Source organism: Manis pentadactyla, chromosome 11, assembly GCF_030020395.1.
Source record: "Manis pentadactyla isolate mManPen7 chromosome 11, mManPen7.hap1, whole genome shotgun sequence".
Classification (NCBI taxonomy): Eukaryota; Metazoa; Chordata; class Mammalia; order Pholidota; family Manidae; genus Manis; species Manis pentadactyla.
In genome coordinates, this window is record NC_080029.1 from 47,505,985 (window position 1) to 47,522,442 (window position 16,458).

The 16,458-nt window shown below is 34.2% G+C and overlaps 1 protein-coding gene across 4 annotated transcripts in view; it reads right to left on the bottom strand.

Annotated features, from left to right (window-relative positions):
• GPR137C (G protein-coupled receptor 137C) overlaps positions 1 to 16,458 on the bottom strand; it is a 53,262-nt gene that overhangs the window by 12,580 nt on the left and 24,224 nt on the right. For all 4 annotated transcript variants that reach the window (XR_005031290.2, XM_036917971.2, XM_057488458.1 and 1 more), the window contains exons 2-3: positions 14,406 to 14,449; positions 12,719 to 12,947 (exon numbers count right to left, since the gene is read on the bottom strand). Coding sequence is in view for 3 of the 4 variants with exons in the window: in XM_036917971.2 (XP_036773866.1) it covers positions 12,719 to 12,947; positions 14,406 to 14,449 (273 nt within the window). In the remaining variant the exon portion in view is untranslated. The remainder of the gene's footprint in view (positions 1 to 12,718; positions 12,948 to 14,405; positions 14,450 to 16,458) is intronic.

The window sequence follows — 16,458 nt, forward strand, 5'->3', positions numbered from 1 at the left end:
GCAGCATGAGAGGTGAGACAGAGAACTCCTCCCAAAACCAAAAATAGTACAAAAATATAGATAATTAATACAACTAACCCTAAAACAGCAACAGGAAAGAAGGCTGAACCAGACTGCATACAGACCTCACAAACAGAGCAGACCTCACAGAACAGGGTAATATACCAAAGCCTTGATCCAGCAGGACCCAAGGCCTTCCCCCTACCCCAGCTCACCAGCAGGAGGAAGAGAAATGGAGCAGGGAGAGGGTGGGAGCCTGGGACTACTGGACCCCTAGCCCTGGAGATTTGCTTTGTGAGCAGAAATGTACACTGTGTGGTGCTCTGGAGGTTGGGGAGCTGGAACAGGCGGAGTGCTTCAGAGACTGAGATTCCAGCCATTTGTGGAGGATGGGATCCATGCCTGACAGTTCTGTGAAAGAGGAAAGGCAGGTGGTCTGAGAGGCTTCCTAGCAGAGAGAGGGCTGCTGAAGGGGTGGGGTTTGGACAGAGCTTGCTGCGTGGGAGAAGGGAGAGCTGGACAAGGTTGTCTGACCATGCTGTACTCAAAAGGTTGGGAACTTTGAGGAGCTTCAGGTGCTCCATCCCCCTGGCTGGCTGCTCAGCTCCAAAGCCCCACACTGTGACACACAGCCTGCCGAGCCTTATTCTTGGCCTGATGGCACCGACTTGCAAACTGGCAGTCACTGCAGTGGCGTCAGGGCAGCCAGAGAGAGGCCTTGCCTACAACAGCGAGAGACGCTGAGCACAGAGGCTTACACCTGTGTGCTCGGTCCTCTGGCTGTGATACTGGAGACAGGCACCGCAGACGGGAATCAGGAAACAGATCTTCCCCCCTCCCCACAGGCACCAGCTCTGCTCCCCAATGACGTCCAACCTCACGCTAGAGGCTGAGCAGCTCCAGAGACTGGAGCTTCTGGGCACTAGTGGGCAACACATAGAAATATGAAATGTCAAAAGAACCTGGTTCAGGCCAAAATCTCACAAACTCCAGAAAAAGGGTGAAATAAAACTGAACTTACCAATCTTCCTGAAAGAGAGTTCAAAATAAACATCATAAACATGCTTATGGAGGTACAGAAAAATATTCAAGAACTCAGGAATGAATTTAAGATGGAGATTCAATCATTAAGACATTCCATATCTGAAATGAAGCATACAATGGAGGGATTTAAAAGCAGATTAGATGTAGTAGAAGAGACAGTAAATGGAATAGAAATTAGAGAAGAGGAATACAAAGAAGCTGAGGCACAGAGAGAAAAAAGGATCTCTAAGAATGAAAGAATATTGAGAGAACTGTATGACCAATCCAAATGGAACAATATTCGCATTATAGGGGTACAAGAAGAAGAAAAGAGAGAAAAAGGGATAGAAAGTGTCACTGAGGAGGGAATTGCTGAAAACTTTCCCAATTTGGGGAAGGAGCTAGTCTCTCAAGCCATGGAGGTGCACAGATCTCCCAACCAAGGGACCCAAGGAAGATAACATCAAGACATATAATAGTTAAAATGGCAAAGATCTAGGATAAAGACAGACTTTTAAAAGCAGTGAGAGAGAGAAAAATGACCACATACCAAAGAAAATCCACTAGGCTATCATCAGATTTCTCAATAGAAAGCTTACAGGTCAGAAGGGAGTGGCATGATATAATTAATGCAATGAAGCAGAAGGGCCTAGAACCAAGAATACCCAGCAAGGTTATCATTTAAATTTGAAGGAGGGATTAAACAATTTTCAGATAAGAAAAAGCTGAGAGAATTTACCTCCCACAAACCACCTCTACAGTGCATTTTGGAGGGATTCCTATAGATGGCAGAATTCCTAAGGCTAAATAGATGTTACCCAAGAATAGACAAAGAGTATAGAATATGATTCATAACATATAAAGAATGGAGGAGGAAGAAAAAAAGGAGGAAAAAAAAAGAACCTTTAGATTGTGTTTGTAATAGCATATGAAGTGAGTTAAATTAGTCTGCTAGACAGTAAGGGAATTACCCTTGAACCTTTGGTAACCACAAATCCAAAGCCTACAATGGCAATAAGTACATACCTATCAATAATGACCCTAAATGTAAATGGTCTGAATACACCAATCACATGACACAGAGTCACTGAATGGATGAAAAAACAAGACCCATCTGTATGCTGCCTACAAGAGACTCACTTCAAACCCAAAGACATACACAGACAGAAAGTAAAGGGATGGAAAAAGACATTTCATGCAACTAATAGGGAGAAAAAAGCAGGAGTTGCAGTACTAGTATCAGACAAAATAGACATCAAAACAAAGAAAGTAACAAGAGATAAAGAAGGACATTACATAATGATAAAAGGGTCAGCCCAACAAGAGGATATAAGTATTATAAATATCTATGCACCCAATACAGGATCACCTACATATGTGAAACAAATACTAACAGAATTAAAGGGGGAAGTAGAATGCAATGCATTCATTTTAGGACACTTCAACACACCACTCACTCCAAGGGACAGATTAACCAGACAGAAAATAAGTAAAGAGACAGAGGCACTGAACAATGTATTAGGACAGATGGACCTAATGGACATCTATAGAACACTCCATCCAAAAGCAACAGGATACACATTCTTTTCAAGTGCACATGGAACATTTTCAAGAATAGATCATATACTAGGCCACAAAAAGAACCTCAGTAAATTCAAAAAGATCAAAATTGTACAAACCAGCTTCTCAGATCACAAAGGGATGAAACTAGAATTACACAAAGAAAATGAAAAAGCCCACAAACACATGGAGGCTTAATAATATGCTCCTAATAATCAACGGATCAATGACCAAATAAAAACCGAGATCAAGCAATATATGGAGACAAATGACAACAATAATTCAACACTACAAAATCTGTACGACGCAGCAAAGGCTGTGCTAAGAGGGAAATACATTGAAGAGGCCTGCTTCAGGAAAGAAAAACAATCCCAAATGAACAGTCTAAACTCACAATTAATGAAACTGGAAAAGGAAGAACAAATGAGGCCCAAAGTCAGTAGAAGGAGGGACATAATAAAGATTAAAGCAGAAATAAATAAAATTGAGAAGAATAAAACAATAGAATCAATGAAACCAAGAGCTGGTTCTTTGAGAAAATAAACAAAATAGATAAACCCCTAGTCAGACTTATCAAGAAAAAAAAGAGTCAACAAACATAAACAGAATCAGACTGAAAAATCACTACAGACACCACAGAAATACAAAGAATTATGAGAGAATATTATGAAAAATTATATGGTAAGAAACTGGACAATCTAGAAGAAATGGATGACCTCCTAGAAAAATACAACCTTCCAAGGCTGACCCAGGAAGAAACAGAAAATCTGAATAGACCAATTACCAGGAAAGAAATTGAACTAGTAATAAAAAAACTACCTAAGAACAAAACTCCTGAAACAGATGGTTTCACTGCTGAATTTTATCAAACATTTAGTGAAGACCTAATACCCATCATGCTTAAACTTTTCAAAAAAGTAGAAGAGGAGGGAATACTCCCAAACTCATTCTATGAGGCCAACATCACTCTAATTTCAAAACCAGGCAAAGACACCACAAAAAAATAAAATTACAGACTAATAACCCTGATGAGCATAGATGCAAAAATACTCAACAAAATGTTAGCAAACCGAATTCAAAAATACATCAAGAGGAAGGACAGATCCACCAGACAGAAAATAAGGACACAAAGGCACTGAACAACACACTAGAACGGATGGACATAACAGACATCCACAGAATTCTACGCCCAAAAGCAGTAGGATACACATTCTTCTCATGTGCACATGGAACATTTTCCAGAATAGACCACATACTAGGTCACAAAAAGAGCCTCAGTAAATTCAAAAAGAATGAAATTCTACCAACCAACTTCTCAGACCACAAAGGCATAAAATTGTACAAAGAAAACAAAAAGGCTCACAAACACATGGAGGCTTAACAACATGCTCCTAAATAATCAATGGATCAATGACCAAATTAAAACAGAGATCAAGCAGCATATGGAAACAAATGACAACAGCACAAAGCCCCAACTTCTGTGGGATGCAGCGAAGGCAGTTCTAAGAGGAAAGTATATAGCAATGGAATATTATTAATGGAAAGTACATAGACACAATGGAATATTATTCAGCCATAAGAAGAAAACAAATCCTACCATTTGCAACAACATGGATGGAGCTAGCGGGTATTATGCTCAGTGAAATAAGCCAGGCAGAGAAAGACAAGTATCAAATGATTTCACTCATCTGTGGAGTATAAGAACAAAGAAAAAACTGAAGGAATAAAACAGCAGCAGACTCACAGAACCCAAGAATGGACTAAAAGTTACCAAAGGGAAAGGGACCAGGGAGGATGGGCGGGAAGGGAGGGATAATGGGGGGAAAAGGGTACTTATGATTAGCACATATAATGTAGGGACAGGTACACAGGGAAGGCAGTATAACACAAAGAAGACAAGTAGTGATTGTATAGCATCTTACTACACTGATAGACAGTGAGTGTAATGGGGTATGTACTGGGGACTTGATAATAGGGGGAGTCTAGTAACCATAATGTTGTGCATATAATTGTACATTAATGATAGCAAAAAATAATAAAATAATAAATAAATAAATGAAATGAGCTTTTCACTTGAAAGAAGAATCTGACCATATTTATTGCCAATGATAAACTATGAACTTCCAATGAAAATAAGAATTTTTGAAAACTTGGAAGAGCTTGTATACACTGTAAGACTAGAAGCTTTACCCAAATTAAATACTTTTCTTATGAGATTGGTCATAATATTAACAAATGTGATTTTGGATATTATCTAATGAAATGAATTAACATTTTAAAGATTTGTTCATCACTCTTTTCCAGTGATCAATGCATGATTTTCCATATCTCAAAATGCAAGATAGACCAATGGAGAGTATAAAAAGTTGCGTAATAGGTTTTAGATTCTATATGACAACTAACCTTTAAGAAACCACCACTTCAGAATTTTGGTGCGGTGTTAAAGAAGAATATCCACAATTATCTGAAAAGGCTATTAAAATTCTCCTACATTTTCCAACTACATATATGTGTGAGGATGGATTTTCTTCATATACTTCAACCTAAACAACGTATCACAACAGATTGAATGCAGAAGCAGACATAAATATCGAGCTGTTTTCTATTATATCAGATATTAAAGAGATTTGCAAATGTAGAATAATGTCAATCTTCTAATTTATTTTTGTTTTGAAAAATATAATTATTTTTCAGAAAAACATGTTATCCATGTTAACCTATAATGGATTTATTATTATTTTAAATGAATTAATAAATGAATATTTTTAGAATTTCTCCATTTTATTTCTAATAATGTATATATAGGCAGATATAGTCTAAATAAAGAAAAGCTCTTTGGGGTCCTCAATAATTCTTAGGAGTTTAATGGGTCTTGCCATCAAAATGTTTGAGAACCACAGCTCTAGGGATACTCATAAATAAAATTTTCACAGTTTAAGTAATAGTTAATGTCATACCACTTGACATAAAATGTAAGAACTTTGCAACCATATACGTTGATTTATCACATATTCTTTATGCCGTGTTACTTAGTTGTTATATACGCTATATAAAGAATTATATATCTACATAGTAAGCCTCACATATTTATTTTGCACATATTTTAAAGAAATTTAAGAAATTATATTTACCCATATATTTACTTTTTTTTCGTGTTCTTCACTCCTTCAAGAACAGCTGAAATTCAAGCTGATTTTATTTACCTTCAGTCTGTAGAATTTTCTTAGCATTTCTTTTAGTGCAAATCTACTGGTAACTAACCCTCTTAGTTTTCTTTTATCTGAAAATGTTTTATTTCTTCATCATTCTTTAAGAAATTTTTCACTGGATATAGATTCCAGAGCTGACATTTTTCTTTCCGCATCTTAAAGATACTGTTTCCATGTCTTCTGGCCTCCATTATTTCTGATGAGAAGTGACCAGTCATTTGAATCAATGTTTCCTTATGTATGTGTCATTTTTCACTGCTCTCAAGATTTGCTTTTTCTTTTTGGTTTTAAGCATTTTGGTTATATAATGAGCCTAGATGAGATTTTCTTTATATTTATCCTGTTTGGGTTTGCTGAACTTTTTGAAAATGTAAATTCATGCCATTCATCAAAATTGGAAAATTTAGGTCATTACTTCTTCAAATATTTTTTACAATCTCATTTACCCCCTCTTTTCCTGTAGAGATTCAAATTATATATAATTAGGTCCTGAGATTGTTTGTTTTATTATTCCCCCCCCCCTTCTCTGTTCTTCAGATTGGATAATTTCTATTGATTTAGGTTCATTGACTCTTTCTTCATTCATTTCCATTCTGCTGTTAAGCCCAACTAGTGACTTTTTAGTTTTAAATAGTGTATTTTTTAATTCTAGAATTTGCTTTTTGAGATAGTTTCTATTTCTTTTGAGAATTCCAATTTATTCATCCAAGTATATTTTTCCTTTACATCCTTAAGCATATTGTAAAATCTTTGATAAATCCAATATTTGGGTTATGTGGGGGTATTGCCTCCAATTATTGCTCTTTGAGTTTTGTTTTCTGCCCTTGAGTATAAGTTACATTTTTCCTGTTTCTTCATATATATAGTAACCTTGGATTGTGCTCTGGACATTCTGAGTGGCATGTTTTACACAGTCTGGATTCTGTTATATTCCTCTGAAAAGTATTGATTTGTCTTTCTTTTTTTGCAAAAATTAACTTGGCTAGTCTCAAATCCCAAACTGTCTCCCATGAATGAACAGCCACTGAAATCTCAGTTCCATTCCTTTATCCTTAACTGTGTTGTTTGGATTCTGTCCTGCATATATTCAGGCTATCTGATAAAAATTTGGCAGAATTTATAATCAGGATTTAGGGCTTCCTCTATCTGGTTATCTTCTTCCTGAGATTTCCACTCACTTTCTGTCTGTGGTAGTTACTTGAGTTGTGTCTTCTGCTTCTTCAAGCAAGTAAAACAGCAGTTTTCTCTTCAAGTTTTGGCTGACCCATGGATGAGAACTTCCCTCAGGCTAGAAGCTATAAAAAACAGAAACTCACTCAGTGTGCCTTTCTTCTTCTAAGTGGTTGCTCTCCAGTGCTTTCAGTGCTTTGTTATATTTTGTCCAGAATTTATCATTGCTATCTGTGGGAGGTCAGTCTAATAGAGTCTACTCAGCAATTACCAGAAGCAAAACCCTCACATATTTTTTGAAAAACTACCTCACAGATGCGATTTCCATTTTGAAATTAAAATGCCAAACTAAGCATTCAAAATTAAGGAAACAAAGTAGCCTCAGTTAGTAAATTTAAAAAAACATTTTTATGATTACAAAGCCTAGTTTCAAAAATAGTTTCATACTGCTAAGATACAATGTAATTAGATCTCTGGCTTCTATGACCCTACTATCATGGAGGAGATGGCTTTTATAAGGCTTTGGAAAAATAAAAATTTTGAAAATGCTCACTGGTCTAGTTAAAGAGTCTAGAATTAGAAGGGGAAAGCTATTTGAGCTTAGGAGTAGACAAAAGATATAAACCCAAGGTTGTAAGCAGGGATTTTTTAAAAATAGGAAATAAAACTTAAGATATAAAAACTGGACTAATGAAGGCAGCAAACTAAAGAAGTACCACAGCTTAAGATAGATAAAGTAAATCCCAGTAACTCAAGAAAGAAATGGTAAGAGAATATTGGGAAAGGGGCAACCATACCTATTACAGAGAATTGGGATTCTGTCCTGCATATATTCAGGTATCTGATAAAAATTTGGCAGAATTTATAATCAGGATTTGAGGCTTCCTCTATTTCTCTACCAACATCCCAAATTCTGCTTAAGTCATATTTCATGGTGGTAGATGAGATTCACTAACAGTATTTAGCTTGTTTCTTTAATTATGGCCTAAGTTACCATAAACCACTAGTTTAAGCTTAGAGGATCAGCTGGTCTGCATGAAAGATCAGAAATATAGTTTAGTTCAATGGTACTTTGTCTCTGCAAGATGCTGATGCTGCCTCCCATCACAATACATCAATTATTATGGATCAAGGGTTAAGTGAACATAGGACAGAAAGATATACACAGTAATTAAAACTGCTAGGAATTCAGGAGAGAGAGAGAATACCTGATTTGCAAATGGCTGACTAGGCTAGGATACAAGCTGATCTTGAATATCAGACAATGATTCCTTTTATGTTCTTATCCAGATATAAAATTGTGCATGTCCATGAACAGAGATATAAGCCTAAAGGCTTAACTTTTATTCTCACCCTGTCTTTGAGTGATCTTTCATACAGATAATTCCAATTTGCAATTATAGGGACTAAGCATCTACTAGTGGTTTAAACCTTTTTGTGATATAAATTATTTTGTCCATTAAAAATGATATATCTTCTATATTTTAAACTTATAATTTATGAAATGGAAAGCAATATTAGAATGAAAACAAATTTATCAGGCTGCATTTTAATGGTAGAAGTTACAAGTCTGAGAAAAAGTAAATAAATTCAAATGTAATTAGATCTCTGGCTTCTATGAAATCAGACAAATGAAGGCAAAGCAAACAGCAATAAAAACAAGTCAATGGGAGAAAACGACCAATACTAACAATCATGGCAATAAGCACAAATTCTTTGTTTAACCCATAGGGTTTAAAAAAAATAAAAATCCATATAATATTTTGTCTAAGTAAACAAGACATAATTGAAATGTTAGCAACAGACAAAAAGTTAGAAGATAATATTAAGTCAATCATTCCCATGCAAATAAAATAAAATTTAGATCATAATAAAAGATACTAAAGATTACCGAAAAAAGTACTTACAATTAAAAAGACCATTACAATATTTGCTCCAAAAAATTCTAAGAAAAACTACTTAAATATTGGATGAAATGTAATCTATCAGAGACTTCAAACCTTATCAAAATCTGGGTGGAACAGTACATAAATAAAGTAGAGTCAAGTAAAATTAAAATATTTAGAAGAGAAACCCTGACCTATGATGCTTATTATTTTTGGATCACTGTTCCTTCTGAGAATTTGATTACATATGTAGAACTCCTTTTCAGATAAATTTTGCCAATAGTTTCAGGTATTTAAGTATTTCCTGAAGCTACATTATAATTCCATTAGAATGGCAATAGCTAACATTTGTAAGTGCTTTCTGAGTGCTAGGCATTGTCCTAAACATCTTCACTTAATTCTTATAGCAACTTTATAAGGTAGGTACTGCTCTTATCCTCACAACAAGGGTGAGAGAGTGAAGTTTAGAGACGCTGTTACTTCTACAAAGTCACAAAGCCAATAAGCAGGAGAGAAGCGATTTACATCCTTATCTCTTTAATCTCAGGTTCCAGCTCTCAATCACTATGATACACTGTTTCTCACTAAGATATTTCCAAAGTAATTAAAAAATCAATACCTGAAAAAAGAGATATAAACATACTCAAAATTATATCCAATACCATTTTTTATTTATAAGACCCTCATTTCAAAAGAGAATTTGAAGTAGTTACAGAGATACACACAGAATGAAAAATAAACTTAGGAATGTGTGTGTGGGGATGAGATGGCTTGGGGCAGGGCCGGTAAGAACATGAGATGAAACTAGAGGTAGAGCTACAACCAAAAATATATATTGTTAAGGTCGTTTATGATTGATATAGAGGCGAGCCCCCTATGTGCCAATGAACAGCATAGTAGACAGAGAAAGAAAGATTTAATAAATAGTTTTACTTGGAACTGAAATGGAGACAAAGATCTTTTCTGGGGAACACTGTGTAGATAACATCCTCAACAACATTATACAATAGTGACTTTGTGATATGTTTCTTACAAGAAATTTATATATTTCTTGATGTAGACCAAAGCATGATGTCAAAAGTGTAGGTCAGAACAGACAATTCTATCCAGGTTACAATGCAGTCTTAGTACAAAACTGCAATGATCTGGATTGGGCTGAAGATAAAATGTAGAATAGATTGGGAATGGACAGACTGTACTTCCAACAGGTAATCTTTCTGCCAATTAAGCTTTTGAGAGTAACAGTTGTTTATTTTCTTTAAGAATCTGGAGTACAGAAATTCTACATTGTTTTGAAGGCCAAATTAATATGCATGGGCAATCAAGCAGAGGGTAAAATTGATTACCTCTTATGGAAGTTAGGGGACCTGAGTGGGACAGATGTCTGAATTTTAGACTTCCCCACCAAAGTGACTTGAAGGAAGACCTATATAAAGAGATAATATCTCACTCACACTGTTGTGCAAATATGCAATGATTGAGATATGGCTGAAATCTAAGCAGAAAATTTTCTTTGTTTTCGTTAAACAAGAATATTGCTACAGTATAACAAGATTATAGAAAGCTGCCAAAGTCATACTGGAGAAAACATATTGTTCTAAATGCCTTTATTAGTTTGCTAAGTAATAAAGAAGTATCTATATAAAAATATAGACATGAAACAAAGTAACAAAACCTTAAATATGTAAGAGAGTAAAAAAAATGAAACAGCAGAAGTCAATTATATAAATTGACAACCAGTATTTAAAAAGCAGGTTAGAATTGCTACTTTGAAAAGAGAACCAAACCACAGCACTGTTCTAATTGCTAAAAGAATAAAATAAAATTTTAAGAGATTCAGATAGTTATTTCTAAATTTTACTTGGAGATGGAGAAGAGACCAAATTGAGTTCATAAAAAGGGGAAACATTAGAGTTATGCCTTTAAAGTTAGGAAAGATAAGGACACACAGGTATAGAGCAGTAGGGGTCAGGATGGGGAGACATTCCTGTAAGATGAAACATGACAAGGCTATAGAGACAGGAGCAACTGTGTGTCACTTAGAAAAAAGGTAGGTAAGATGGGGTTGAGACAAATTATGAAGGATATCATTATCACCAAATATGTAGAAAGAAAGAGAAAAAAAAAACAAGACCAAAATCTGAGCTTTAAGGAAACACTGTTAGGGATAGCAAGAAAAAGGGTCAGTTTGAAAGTGGAGGGGGTAGATGCTCAACAGACATAATAGAAATAGCATTACTGTGTATTTACAGAAGTCAGAAACCAAAAATGAGCCCAGTGATTTTACAAGAACATGAAAGCAAGATGATGGGCACTTTGAATAAAGATGTTTACAGCCTAGTTAGAAAGACCAAGAACTACATAACAGTACAATATTATACAAATAATCTAGAATCTCTTATTTATCTTCATAGGTATGTATTTGAACCTGTTTCTCTGTAGTGTTCCTAGAGAATTCTGAATCCATGCATTTTTAAATTAAAAAAAAGTAATAATAAAAATGAAAAAAACCTTTCATATGATAGGGGAAGATGCTTGAAATAATTCTGGAGGAGTCACTAGATGAACTTTTCTTCCCATATTAGGAACTATACTATATTCAGAGACTTACCTATTTCAAAGCAAGTAAAATGAAACTTAGAAAGTTACTAGGTATCCAAAAAAGAAGCTCTTCAAATTCAACCACATCCATGCTTTATCCCCAGACATGCAATAGTATGAATTTTGGGGTGATTATTGTACTAAGTGACGATGCTGTTGTTACACCAAAAGATTATGTATCATAAGTGACAGTATTATTCTTCATAAACCGAAGCCAGGAATTAGCTAAAATATTTAAATGTTAGGAACTAACATTTTAGTATAGAAGCTGAATAAAATAATTTCCCAGGTAAGATTGCTTTGAAAGTCTTTCTTGCTCTGTCTTTGTATATATATATATCTATATTTATTCTGCATTCTACTGATATATGTTTAAAAAGTAAAGTTATAGTCTCCACCTAAATTTAATGGATAAGTTGATTATCATGTATTTAATTATAATACTTTTACTAGGACTGTAGGATAACAATATAGAAATTTAAAAATATTTCAGAGAACTGTTTTAGATACTATTTTGCTTATCTTCAGTAAATAGGCAATGATGTCAAATTAAAGCAAGCTTGTGTTTATGTATAAACCCTCACCCCCAAATTCACACATCTGTACTCCCACACCCAATGCCAACATACACTGTGATGACTGATTCACTACTCAGCCACATTGTAAATCAACAACAGTAGAAATTTCCAAGGCTCTTTGTTGATGGGTTAGCTTTTGGCTTCTGTTTGCTGACCCAAAATAAAAGAAAAGGGAGAAGCAAGGCATTTACAAATTTAGTTACACGACTAGGTGTTTCAAATATTATAGGAACTTCATATTATGGGGTAAAGTAATACTTTCTAAACCTTTATATAAATAAACACCATTTTACCAGTATGACATCTTAACTCTGCTAACCCAAATGCAGGCAGACATACTCTGGTAAATTTGTTTAATGACAATACTGTCTGCCAACCTAACTGATAAAATCTTAAGTTGTTAGTGTGGTTTATATATTAAACTATTTGTGATATAGTCATATAAATTCTGGATTATTTCATTTAATTATCCTCCAATGGAGAGGATATATATATATATTTAAAAATCACTGTTTAGGAAAGGCCAGGTTTGAATAACTTTTAATTTCTTGTCATCATCCTTTCATGCTGAAAAATCTACTTGACATTCAGAATACTTTAAAAACAAATTTAAACTTTCCATTAAGATATGCTTCATAGAATGAGGTTTTGAAGTTATATTTTCAAGCATAAATTTAAGAAATATACTTACCTTTGATTCGAGGTAGACATTAGCTGATGACATTTTTGTAATTTTGCATATGTAACTAACTAAAGAGATGGCACAAAGAATAAATAGGCTATCATTAATTAATGCGCGAACAAACACAGTCCATTTCAACTGATTTTCTGGGATATCTCCGTGGACTAGCATTGCACAAGCCAAGTTCACCACTAAAAAGAGAAGGCTTGCCAGTATAAAACCTAAATGCAATAGAATCCTGAAAGAAAAAAATGAGTTTATTAGATGTTTGTAAAACTGAGAAATTAAATTTAATTCTGAATTAGTGCGTTACTTCAGGTACAATAATTCCTTCAGTTTAAAATGTTTGTAATTTCATTTAATACAAATTCAATAATCACTCAGAGTTACTTGGGATATATTTGCTGTTATGAAATCAGCATCTAAACCATTTTAAAATGGCATTAGATTTTAAAGCATTAATTTAAAAATAACCTCACATTGACTTGAATTCAGTTGCTTCTACCAGAAAAGAAAAGAAAAGGAAGGAATATTTTAACACTAATTCAATTTTAAATATAGGAATATTTTTAATACTAATTTTTCATTTTGATAACTATTAAACATATTTTTATTGCTCTTTCCATTCCAACAATTACCAGGCTTTTATAATTTGTCTGGAAAATTAATATATTGTATCTAAATTTAAATTGATTACTAATATTAATTTACGGGAAGGAAAACATATTTTAGACAATGTTCAATTTTATGAACCTCTGATTATCTACAGCAAACATTACTTTCAGACATGAATGAAGAAGAACATAGGGACAGTATATGCAATGTTTTCAGCCCTCATCAATACCGCATTTTTTATAAAGTTGCATACTTACTATGCATATAGAACAACTCTGAAAATGAGATACTTAACTACTTCCCCCTAAGGGGACTTCACAAAAACTCTTCAAGAAAGTAGCTGTAATAGCTATTTAAATGAAAGTAATTCTAGTTCAAATATGTTTACAACCCACATTAATATGACCCAGAAATTTATTTGGTATCCTAATATCTTTATTTTGGGTCATTTCAATAGTGGAAATCATAAAATGTTGTCTGCCTTTGGAAATAGTTTACACAAGTAATTTGTAACAAGCAATCTTTGTTAAGTGTACATGCAAAGTACAAAGCTTTTAGTTTAGATCTTAACATTCTCTCCAATTAAATAATAATATTTATATAACTTGAAATCCAAAAATGACCTTGCAATTATCCACCTATCCAGGGGATTATAATAGTTTAGGAAACTAAGGCATAGAGGTTAAATAAGTTGCATGACTGGCAAGTCAGTGGGCAATGGGTCTGTAACTTGAGACTACTGATGCTCTAGCTTAGCACTCCCGTTTCTGAGGATATCCAATACCTAAAATTACTTCATGGAACATCCTAGCCCTAAACAGCATACTCCAACTTTAGGATTTGTGGACCCTCTGAAACTACATCTGACATATGAGGCCAGATAGTGGCAGAACAGCAAAAATGTTAGGCAGTCATGTGGATGAAGGGGGAGAACTATAGGTTTCTCAGTTCATTTTTGTATGAACTAATCTAACTACTTGATTTTCTATAAAACTGCTAAGGTACCCTCAACTACCATGCCCTTCTACCTTGGGAGATCTAGTGTGAAAAAAGTTCAGGTCTTGCTACTCATGAAACTTACTTGTGTTTGTCAAGTTCAGTGGCACATCTCACTTTACATATTACCTATAAAAAAAGTACAGAAAGAAAGTTCTGAAAACTGTTTAATATAGTATTCTTGCATTTGTTTTGACTTTGTCAAAACACTGTGTTTCAAAGTGACAGAACTACTAACAATAATAAACAAGTAAAATTCAAAAGTGCAGTTGAATTACTATGAAGCAAAAATAGGCAGGTTTCCAAAGGCTTAAAACAATAAATTAGTGACTTTCTTTGTTATAGTCTTAAGCTTAAATTTCTATCTTTAAAATTTTAAACATAATTAGTTCAGTTTAAACATTTATTGAACTTCTATTATGAGCCAGACATTGTACTGGGTGGCTAGCCACCTATCCTAAATTTAATTATATTACTCATGTTTTGTCCTAGAATGTAACTACTTACTTAAATGTGAATATGGCTGAGTGCTTTCCAAAAATTACTTTCCCCTAAGATTAAATGAAGAAGTAAAAGGAAACAAGGGATCAAAAAATGAACACAAAGATAGTAAGTATATGTCATATTTAACAAACTTCCTTCACACAGCTTTGTACAAGGCAGGTTCTCAAATATGTGTTGAATAAAATTAATACAATTGGAAATAAACACGATAAATTCTGAGAGCATAATGTGGAAGTTTACAATTCTTTACTGGTGAATTTGGACTTTATTATTTAGATAATGGGCAAATATTAAAGGTTTTTAAGTAGGTACTCCAAAAAAATAGAATTTCATTAATCTGGTAACAATATACTGGTTACTACAGAGTAATTACAGTCTAGAAGTAGAAAGACTAATTATAAGACTTTTGAAATAGTGTATGAATTTTGGATGCCTGGAAAGAAAGAGGCAAATATAAGACATTACAATGAAAACTAGTGTAAGTGCTTGATAGCCTACTGATTTCAGTCAACCATTTACTGAGCACACACTATGAAAGATACCATGGATTCACAGATACAGTAACTGGTTCTGCTCTCAAGGAGCTCAGTGTATAGAAGATAAACCATCTGTTTTCACATTGTGATATCAATGCAAAAGATGCTATCACAACTTCTAGGAGGGGCAAAAGACTAATTCATTCCAGGATATCATGTAAGGTAAGGGGAAATGTTTGGTAAGTGCTTAGGCAAAAATAGCAGCCTGGGCATCTACTCACATCTATTGTATTTTTGGTTAACAGTACCACCATCTACCAGAAGCTAGACAGGATAGAAAAGTTTAAAATATCCTTTTAGTCTCTAAATCATACCACTTAAATCATCTCAGATCCATCCATTTTCTCTGTCTCTACTCCTACAGTGGATTATTACCACACCCTTTTAATTGATCTCTCTGTTTCCATTCTTTGCTCCATATGTATCTTTAGAAGGTAAAAATTGTACTAAAAGATATCATTTAATCATTTTGTGTATTGTTCAGTTGTATTAAGTACATTCATTGTAGTGCAAATCATCACCATCATCCATCTCCAGAACTTTCCATCCTCCCAAACCAAAACTTTGTATCCATTAAACAATAACTCATTTCTCCCTTCTCCAGCCCCTAACTACCATTCTACTTTCTGTCTCAATGACTTTGACTATTCTAGATACCTAGTATAAAGGGAATCATACAATATTTTTCCTTTTGTGACTAGCTCTCACTTGGCATGATGTCTTCAGGTTCATCCATTTTGGAGCATGTGTCAGCATTTTCTTCCTTTTTAAGGCCGAATAATATTCCATTGTGTGTATGTATCACATTTTATCATCACCTGTTGAAGGATACTTGAGTAGCTTCCACTTTTTGGCTATTATGAATAATGCTGCTACAAATATGTTCTGTATGTGAACGTATTCTATATGTGGTTTTAAAAAATCATTTGAGAGTAAGTTGCAACATCTTCCTCCCTGGGAACATTCTAGGGGAGTAAAGTCTCCCTTTCCCTCCTTGGTGAAGATTTGCTTAGATTCCGGAGTAAAGATAAGGTCTGTCTTTTTTATTTTGGGGTTCCTTTCCTGTAACATATGCTGCTGCCTGCACAAGTACATCTG